Source organism: Myotis brandtii, unplaced genomic scaffold, assembly GCF_000412655.1.
Source record: "Myotis brandtii unplaced genomic scaffold, ASM41265v1 scaffold302, whole genome shotgun sequence".
NCBI classification, from domain to species: Eukaryota; Metazoa; Chordata; class Mammalia; order Chiroptera; family Vespertilionidae; genus Myotis; species Myotis brandtii.
The window spans coordinates 394,735-405,505 of record NW_005361545.1 but is presented as its reverse complement, the minus strand read 5'-3'; the positions used below and the strand labels follow the sequence as shown (position 1 = coordinate 405,505).

At 41.6% G+C, this 10,771-nt stretch overlaps 1 protein-coding gene across 2 annotated transcripts in view; it reads left to right on the top strand.

Moving 5' to 3' along the window:
• FAT3 (FAT atypical cadherin 3) overlaps window positions 1-10,771 on the top strand; it is a 535,794-nt gene that overhangs the window by 429,364 nt on the left and 95,659 nt on the right. For both annotated transcript variants that reach the window (XM_005869663.2, XM_005869662.2), the window contains exons 7-8: window positions 6,716-6,991; window positions 9,776-9,986. In XM_005869663.2, the coding sequence (XP_005869725.1) occupies window positions 6,716-6,991; window positions 9,776-9,986 (487 nt within the window). The remainder of the gene's footprint in view (window positions 1-6,715; window positions 6,992-9,775; window positions 9,987-10,771) is intronic.

Sequence of the window (10,771 nt, the reverse complement as noted above, 5' to 3'; positions counted from 1 at the left end):
CAGCATGGAAACCAGCCCTGAAGAGACTTCCTACATTCAGGTCTCCTCCTGCTTTGAGTCCATTGTACTTCCTTAGGCCTTTCAATGACCATTTTGAACACAGCATCTTTGAGAGTTACTTTGCTTTGTTTGTTAGTCCAGGAGCTCACAAATGGCCCCAACTGTGGGAAATAAAAAGCAAATGAGGAAAAGGAAGTCTTTTTACAGAGAAACACTTGTTCTGACTGTAGATTAGGCTCAGGACAAAGCAAGCAGAAAGAGGCCAGCTTTTCAAGAGCACATCGACTTTGGAACTTCCTGAAGGTCAGGGCAGGCTTGCTGCTGCAAAGGCTTCTGTACCCCATTGCTGCAACTGCTTCTGTGAACACAAATATTTTAGCATCTTGACTAAGTTAACTTCAACTTTTTAAAGGAAAGAATTGACATTCAGAGAATGTAGTAGACTTTCCAAGTACAGTGGGGATAAAAACAATACCCAGAACTCCATAGGCACACTTCTCACTCCTTTTTCTGCCTTAAACCACCGGCAAAGCTTGTGCCCACGTCAGGGTCACTCCCATGGGCAAGTGGTCCTGGCACAGAGCTGAGAGCCAGGACCTACTTTTCTAACTCAAAAAAAACACGTCTGGCCCTAACTGGTTTGGCTCAGTGGATAGAGCGGCAGCCTGCAGACTGAAAGGTCCCAGGTTCGATTCTGGTCAAGGGCACGTACCTTGATTGCGGGCACATCCCCAGTAGGAGGTGTGCAGGAGGCAGATGATCGATGTTTCTCTCTCATTGATGTTTCTAACTCTATCCCTCTCCTTTCCTCTCTGTAACAAATCGATAAAATATTTTTTTAAAAAAAACACGTCTGGGCCAAAGTGCAGATAGGAGGCTAACCATGGTCTGACTAAATTTATGTTTAAAAGTAAACAATTTTCTGGAATGCATCCAAATGCCTGCCTATATTTAATGGTGATCACGAAAGGCATGCCCATTAGTCAGAAATACAACAAGAATGTCACTATTTTCACTACTGACTAAGTAGTGCTGTAAGTAGTAGTCAATGCAAGTTGCATTATAGGGATTATAAAGAAAAAGGTAAAATGATACCTATTGCATGTAGCATAATTATGTATCAGAAAAGCTCAAAAGAGTGAATGGAAAAACTACTGGAAGTGATAAGAAAATTTAGGAAAGTGGCAAGTTATAAATTTAACTTACAAAACTCAATAGCCTACGTTTATAGCAAAAAAAAAATAGTAAAAAGATAGTGTAATGGAAAAGAAGACAATTTAAGATAGCACATGAATAAATTCTAAAAAATGTTCAAAACCTATTTGAGAAAAATTAAAACGCCTCTGAAAAACAAAACAGTAGTTTGAGCAAATGAAAAAAGACAAACTATGTTTTTGGGTAGGAAGACTCCATCCTAAAGAAACCGTTTCTCCCTCAGCATAACCCCAATTTAAAATGCTCCAAGTTCTGTCAGGTGCTATACAGGTGGATTATCAAGTTCATTTGGAAGAATAAAAAGCAAGAATAGCCAGGAAAACCCTGAAAAAGAACAAAGAGAGGACCTAGCTTTTCCAACTAATTAAAATGTGCTGAAAAGCCTCTGTAATTAAAACATTTGATAGCGATGCTTGAAAAGACTGGTAAACCAATGCAACAAAATAGAAAAGCCTGACGTGCACCATTTGCATGTATAAACTTAGTATACAATAAAGTGGCTTCTTAAATTTCTGGGAAAGTGTTGATCTAAAAAGTGGCATTGAAATAAATGGAGAGCCATGTGGGGAGAAAAATAAAACTGGATCCATTCCTCACATAATATACCAGGAAAAATTCCAAATGGATTAGAGATGGAAATGTAAGTAAAGGGAACATGTAAATGTTATTTATAAAAAATGAGTGTGTTCACTATAGCCTAGAAATGTAGAAAATGTTCTAAACTATGGCTTAAGGTCCAGAAACAACAAGGGAAAAGATTGATGTATTCAATTACGTGACCATAAAAATAAAAAAATAAAAACTTTGCATAGCAAAACATCTCCATGAGCAAAATAAAGATAAATGACAAAATTGAAAACATTTGCCATTTATATCATTATATTTTCCAAAAATAAAGGGAAAGTCCATTTCATTCATAAAAGAATGCTTTGATATAGTTTTAACAGAAAAAGAAATGGAGCAGTAAAAAAGAAGGAAGTGTTACCATTTGCAACAGCATGGATGGACCTGGAGAGTATTATGCTAAGCGAAATAAGCCAGTCAGAGAAAGACAAGTATCCATGATCTCATTCATATATGGAATCTTATGAACAAAATAAACTGATGAACAAAATAGATCCAGAGACATAGGACCATGGAACAGATAGGAATTTCAGAGGAAAGGCAGGGGTAGGGGGAACAGTGGAGAGATTAACAGGGGAACTTATATGCATACTAGAGGCCTGGTGCATAAATTTGTGCACCAATGGGATCCCTCAGCCTGGCCTGTGGGATCAGGCCGAAACCGGCTCTCTGACATCCCCCTAGGGATCCTGGATAGCGAGAGGGTGCAGGCCAGGCTGAGGGACCCCACCGGTGCATGATCGGGGGCCAGGGAGGGACCACGGGAGGGCTCCGGGGCATGACCAGCCTGTCTCACTCAGTCCTGATCCGCCAAATCCCAGCAGCAAGCTAACCTACCGGTTGGAGTGTCTGCCCCCTGGTGGTCAGTGCACATCATAGCAAGCAGTTGAGTGGCCTTAGCATATCATTAGCATATTATGCTTTGATTGGTCGAATGGATGACTGGACACTTAGCATATTAGGCTTTTATTATATAGGATATGCATAGCCCATGGACATAGACAATAGTGTGGAGAAGGCTTGATAGGAGCGGGTGTGGGGTGGAGGGGGTCAGTGGAAAAAAAACCAAAGGGGACTTCTGTAATACTTTCAACAATAAAGATAAATTTAAATAAATGAATAGAAAAAAAACCCAGAAAACAAAATGCAAATGACTATTAAACAGATGAAAAGGAAAATATTTATAATGAAAGAAAAGAAAATGAAAACTGTATTAAAATGCCATTTCTCAACTATCAGATTAGCAGAAACTCTAAGTTTTACTGCATAGGTACTCTGTTGGCAAGGCTGTGGGAAGACAGTCACTCTCATACACCGGGTAGGGCAAAAGCAGGTATACAGTTGTTTGTTTGGAAAATGATACAATAATTGATAAATAATAATAGAATAAACTCTGGGTTTTATGTACTCACAACTATAAACCTACCTTTGCCCCACTCTGTGTTGCTCTGGGAACGCCGAATGATAAAACTTTTGGGTCAGGGAATATGAAATTATCAACCAAAATTGAATGAGCACTTCTTCTTTGATCCAGTAATCCCAATCTAGGGTCCCAAACATAAGCTAGCAAAAATATGAAAAGACATGGGTACAAGGCTCTTCATTATACACACTAAGACAGTGGTTCTCAACCTTCTGGCCCTTTAGATACAGTTCCTCATGTTGTGACCCAACCATAAAATTATTTTCGTTGCTAATTCATAACTGTAATGTTGCTACTGTTATGAGTCGTAATGTAAATATCTGATATGCAGGATGGTCTTAGGCGACCCCGTGAAAGGGTTGTTCGAGCGCCAAAGGGGTCTCGACCCACAGGTTGAGAACCACTGCCCTAAGAGCAAAAGTAGGAAACATTTTAAATGAACATCAGTAGAGGATTGATTGAATTAACTATGATTTATCTACCCATTGGAAGAATATTTCTAAACTGCTGTGGACTGACCTTCAGGATATAATGAGTGACATGTTGACATTTTGGGTGAGATAGTTCTTTATTGTGGGGGACTGTCCTCTGCATTGTAGAATGCTTAGCACATAGAGAAGAACTAATCTAAGTGATTTTATTTTATTTTTTATTGATTTTTTACAGAGAGGAAAGGAGAGGGATAGAGAGTTAGAAACATCGATGAGAGAGAAACATCTATCAGCTGCCTCCTGCACACTCCCTACTGGGTATGTGCCCACACCAAGGTACATGCCCTTGACTGGAATGGAACCTGGGACCCTTGAGTCCGCAGGCCGACACTCTATCCACTGAGCCAAACCGGTTAGGGCATCTAAGTGATTTTAAAAGCATTAAATTGACTGTATATCCCAGCAGGATAAATCCCGAGGACAAAAATAACTACAAAATAATACTAAATTGTTTTTGAATGTTCATAATTGTAATGTAATTATAATAACAATGTTGGCATTGTTATGCTTAGGCTTTGTTCTTGTGTTTCAAATAAAACAATGAGTAATTATGATGATGTCATTGGCATGAGAAATTTCAGCATGGCAAAACAGAGATACAAATATTAAAAAAATGAAATTAAGTAAAAACCGAGATGCCCTCATTTTAAATTGTAGGTATCAATATCAACTCATGAAATAATCATTAGAAACAAAGAACTTTTGCTCTGGCCAGTTAGCTCAGTGGTTAGAGTGCCAGCAGCACACCAAAGAGTCGTGGGTTCATTCCAGTGAAGGGAACCGACCTGGGCTACAGGTTTCATCCTTAGCCCCAGTTGGACTGCAGGCTGGTGGCAACCGATCAGTGTATCTCTCTCACATCCATGTTTCTCTCTCCCCATCCCTCCCTTCCCCCTTCCATTCTCTCTAAAAATCAATGGAAAAAATATCCTCGGTGAGGATTAACAAGGAAACAAAACACTTTGCTGATTATGTCCACTGAGTAAAAGCTAGACACAATAGTAGCAATGAACATCCCTACTAACACATCATCATCTCTAAATGCCACTTCTAACTAAAAAGTAACCAACACTTTTTGAAGAAATGGATAATTCAGGACTGGGGTTAGAAAAAATACTTGGAAAAAAATACCGGTAGAAATTATTGTAAAGCAAGTAAGCTATCAAAGACTACAGTAGTTGTGTCAAAATATCATAAGAGCCCATTTGAAGCAAGGCTCTCACTGACCAAGGAAGGGCCATTTGTGCATCAGTAACTTTAATGGACAGAAACGTATCAGATGTGATTAAATTCAGGAGTTCATAACGTTGCTTGAAAAAAAAATACTTCATTGATCACTTTGGGAGGAGCTGAAGAACCAGCTCATTATTTTTGAAATGATAAATAGAGAAAAAGAAGTATTTATGCTGCTGTTCCTACAGGAAGCGTGTATCAGAGGAACCAAAGAGTTCTTTTTAGAGCTCCTCCAGCTAATAAGTGAGAAAGAAATTGTAGAATTAAAAACATTACCATTTTGTATTTTTAATAAGTTAATGTTATGTGTACAATGATCATCAATGGCTGTTAATATCACATAACCATAGGGAGAACCAGGTAGTATGTGTCTCTGAATGGAAGTGCACTGTATCACTCATGAAGTATTTTTGTCAAAGAAAAAGGAGGAGAAAATTAAACTTGAATCTATCAAGCCTCCTATATCAAACTAGCAATGTATAAGTAATACAGAGGACAGTAGGACCTGTAGAAAAAACCCACAGGGATGGAATGAGTGAAATTCAGACTGTGGGAACCATAAAGATAAAATGGCTCAGTTTGTTCACTGCCAACAATAACAACATAAAAATTGCAAGGAAATAAAGGGAAAATCTATAAATCAGAAGACATCAAGCAAATGCAATGTTTGGATCTTATTTGCATATCCTGATTAAAAGAAACTATGAAATATATATACATATATATGTATAATACAAACGTACATTCCATTTTCAAAAGCAATTATAGAGAGATGAACCCCAACTGAATATTTATTAACAATAAGGAATTAGTTCTCTCTGTATAGATGCAATAATGGTATTGTGTGCATTTAAGAGTCCCTGTCATGTAGAGACACACACTGAAATTACATGATGGCTGGGATTTGCTTCAAAATAATTTGGGGGAGCAGGTGGGTATGAAACAAGGTTAAGCCGTGAATTCCTTATTATCAAAGCTGAGCAATGAATACATGAAGATTCATTAAGCTATGACTTTTATATGTGGCTGAACATTTTTATAACAAAATGATTTATAAAGTAACACAAGTTAGGAACTTTGTATTTCACTATCATGTTCTTTACTCAACACGTCCCTTCCGAAAGAGCCGCCATGTGTGGGCACTGCAGTTGAGAAGCTCTGCTTGCTCTGAGAAGGCCACTCAACTTGAGATAATAGGAACAGCCCTGGCTGGTTTGGCTCGATGGATAGAGCGTCGGCCTGCGGACAGAAGGGTCCCAGGTTTGATGCTGGTTAAGGGCACATGCCTGGGTTGCAGGCTCAATCCCCCAGTAGGAGGCGTGCAGGAGGCAGCTGATCAATGATTCTCTCTCATTGATATTTCTATCTTTCCCTCTCCTTCACTCTCTGCAAAAAATCAATAAAATAAAAGTAAAAAAGAGATAATAGGAATGAACCACACTGAGGTCACCTTGTGGTCTCTCACATGGTGCCTCAAGTGGCCCTGTGGAGTTGTCACCCCTGGGGGCCAGCTTAGCTGTTCAGTTAATAGTGAGAGTATTGATCAGCTGTAGTGTACGTCCCTGCCACTGTGAACTCCTGGTTTACTGTCAGCCTCTAATTACAGAGTATTTTCATACAAGAACTTCCTACACGTTGAGATAGCTGCTCCAAGCTGGGATCCAAGGACCGGGCGGGAGGAAAGAGGGCGTTGGCATTAGTCCTCAGTCTTGTCTTCTTTTAACTATAGGTATTTATCAAAGTGCTGGATAATAACGATAACGGCCCGGAATTCTCTCAGCCGAGTTACGATGTGACAATTTCCGAGGACGTGCTCCCCGACACAGAGATACTGCAGATCGAGGCCACAGACCGAGACGAGAAGCACAAGCTGAGCTACACGGTGCACAGCAGCATCGACGCCGCCAGCATGAGAAAATTCCGCATGGACCCCAGCACCGGCGTGCTCTACACTGCCGAGCGGCTGGACCACGAGGCCCAGGACAAGCACATCCTCAACGTCATGGTAGGCCCAAACGCTTAATTGCTCTCCTGGCAGGATCACTGACCCCTCAAGGCACACACCTTCGCCTCCAGACGTACAAGGCCCGTCAGTTTTGTAAGCAGTGGGAAACCTGGTCTCTTCACAGCAGGGCTGCCTTCATTTTCACCTTTTTATTTCAGTGAGGAATTACTATTGTTAGGCAGCGACTCCATATTTTTGCCAAACTGAAACTTGAGATGAATTCTACAGACAGTGGCTGCTCGGTAAATGCTGCCGACAGACTGACTTGAGAGGGAGGAACAGGCCGTGTTTCCATAAATCTCCCAGTGTACATAGTATTGGTTTGCATCCAGAAGATTCTGTGGAAACGTTTAAAGGAAGTTCCTTGAGAAGTTAATCGCAATGGTAATCCTTTACTGAACCTATGCCGTGCTCGGGCCTTGGAAGCATTTAGAGAATTCGTTTATTACCGTTGCTCCGGCATTGACCTTGTAGTAAATACCAGTGCACAAAAGAGAACTCAGACACACTGAAGCCTGCAGAGAGCCTTAAACATGCATGTGGGTTCACGGGGCCTCCAAGTTATTTAGACGTTGCTTTCATTTTAAAGTGGAGTTTGCCTAGTTCCGGTAATTGGGAGGTAGAGATTAACAAGAAGCCTCCTTGGTTCGTTTATGGTCTAAAATCTGTCCCTATAACCACCCAAGAACCCTAGGGGCAATTGCACAGCCTCTGCCTTCAGAGCCCTCCTGGGTTCCTTAAGACCAGGAGGGATAACAGAGGCTTAATCTCCTGTACTGCTGGGCTTTAAAACACGCCAAGAGACTACCAGTTCCCTAGCAGCTGGAATTCATGTTCTTCTAAGTGCTACTCCTCCTTCCCAAGTCCAGAAACCTCTCCGGACCAGAGGAAACTGGAGTGCCGTTCCCTCGGCGATGGTTTCCAGCTGAGACCCCAGGGAACAGAAGAGAGACTCGGGAATCATCAAACCCATCGCTCTGACCACCATTCATTCATTCATTAGATGTTTCTCCAGCACCTAGTGTGTACGAAACACTGTGCTTGGCACCAAAGATATAAAACTGACCAAGTCCCAGCACCCTTGGGCATTCATGTGGAACAGACCTGGATTTCAGTAAGCCCCAAATACAGAGTCCAGCTTGGTCCTTGGGTGTGACGGCCAGTTTACAGACAGGGAAATCCAGTGCACTTACCAGGTTGCTTTTGCAGGTATTTCTTCAGAGGCAGGAACCTTAGGCAGGTAACTAACTCCATTCTCATGATTCTTCAAGTCATTTCTGTTCATTCTTTCCTTAGCCCGCGGGCCGTAGTTTGCCCACGGCTGACCTAGTGTGTACCAAATACTGTGCTAGGCACCAAAGATATAAAACTGACAAAGTCCCAGCACCCTTGGGCCATCATGTGGAACAGACCTGGATTTCAGTAAGCCCCAAATACAGAGTCCAGCTTGGTCCTTGGGTGTAATGGCCAGTTTACAGGGGAAATCCACACTTACCAGGGTTGCCTTTCAGGTATTTCTTCAGAGGCAGGAACCTTAGGCAGGTAACTAACTCCATTCTCATGATTCTTCAAGTCATTTCTGTTCATTCTTTCCTTAACAAACTCAAAATTCAGTTTGGTGACCCTGTGCCACTGTCATTTACGTAGCTGAATATTTAGTGCAAACAAGTCTTTTATGCTGCCTTTCTCCATGGCAAGCATTTTAGTCAGTTTGCTCATTCCTTCTAGGTATTATTTCTGAAAACCCCCTTTCCCTTTGATGGCTCTTCTCAGTACATTTTCTGATTTTTTTCACATCTTTCAAATTATGGTGCCTAACATGGAACAAACGGAAAGGACACATTTGATCATTGCTACATAAAATTGCTTCAGAATCATGTGGTTAAAGAGTTGTTTATTTGCAAGCGTTTGCCGTATGCAAAAGAGGGGAAACTTGAAAGCAGTCAGGCAGGTTCCTTGGTGAAGTGAAAATGGGGTCTCACATTTTAGAAGTTAAGATTCAGCTCATCTTCCCAGTGAACAGGGTTCTCTCCCAGTACTGGGCTTCTGTCTACGTTTGTTCTTTTTGCCTGAGATACGTGCCTACAACCATCAACACCATTTTACCACTTGTACTTATTTCTGTCACCTCTTCCAAAAAGCAGAATAGAAAGTGAAGTGCTTCTCACTAGTCCCATCCTGGCACTTTCCACTGGGCCGTAGAGCTGTTTGTTGACTAGTTTGCATTCCCCAGTCAACTCTAAAGTTCTTGAGGTCAGGGACTGCATCTAATTCACCATTGAACCACCAGAGTCCATTCTGGATCTTAACAGATAATAAGTGACAATAAGTGTTCAATGAATGAATGAGTGAATGAATGAGTGAATGAATGAGTGACAATGCCTACATTACATTCATTAATTCCACTTTTTAGCTTCCTCTTTAGGAGAACCTCCATCCACCATTCGATTAGCAGCTATTTGCACAAGTGAGAGGTGGTGGCTGTGTGAGGGGGACCAGAAGAAACTGCTGTGTTTGTCATATCCAGCATCAGTTCCATAAACACAGACTGGACACAGAGCAAACATCAGGCATAACACCAAGTAATAAAGAGGATGTGGTCCCTGCTCTCAGTTGATTATCTGACTTGATAATACTACCATTTGTTGAGCACCTACTATGTGCCTGGGACTGGGTCAAGCACTTTGTGTACATTGTCATTTTGTTTTCACTACAGACATCGCCCTGTGAGTTCTTTGCAACTTAAGATTCTAGTCCTACTGCTTCTTGTTATTTTGCCTAAAGGTCAGAGATCAGGAGTTTCCTTATCGAAGAAACTTGGCCCGAGTCATTGTGAATGTGGAAGATGCTAATGATCACAGTCCTTATTTTACCAACCCGCTGTATGAAGCATCTGTGTTTGAATCGGCTGCTCTGGGATCAGCTGTTCTGCAAGTGACGGCTCTGGACAAAGACAAAGGGGAAAATGCAGAACTCATATATACCATAGAAACAGGTGAGAGCTGTTGCACTGATTGTAGCATAACGCATGGCACCAGACCCTCTAGTATTTATCACCTTGTCACATTCACGTGGTTACTGCTGGAACATCTCCAACTGCTTTTTTTTTGGCCAAGCAACTGCCCCAGTTGCATAATGGTGGTGTATAAAGTTCTTGGCATTTCAGTCATATGTTTTCCATCATTGACAGCAAGGAAAGAGTTCCCTTTTATTAGGTTCAGTCTCAGATTTTTCTGGGATGGAAAAGAGAGAAGAAATGTGTAGTAAACTCAGTGTCTTTTACTTATGGGTCAACAAGTCATGGTCACAGACTGAAAAAAGACCAAAGCCTTGCATCATCTGAGGGCTGCCAGGCAGCTCTGTGAATGAAGCTCACATGTCTTTGTTTACTTGTCAGTGGGTGGGCTGTGGGCTTCAGAGATTCCTATGCCCCCACCCTTGACACAAATTCGCTTCATTGGAGGTGATCTGAGTAGCAGAGTAGTTGGTAGGTACTAAACTGCCTGCTTAACCCAACAGATAAATAAATACAGACTCACCCGGCTGGCATGGCTCAGTGCTTGAGCATCGACCTATGAACTAGGCGGTTGCTGGCATGGCTCAGTGATTGAGCATCGACCTATGAACTAGGCGGTTGCTCTTCCATTCTCGGTCAGGGCACATGCCCGGATTGCGGTTCTATCCCCAATAGGGGGTATGCAGGAGGCAGCTGGTCAATGATTCTCTCTCATCACTGATGTTTCTATCTCTCTCTCCTCTCCCTTCCTCTCTGAAATCTAT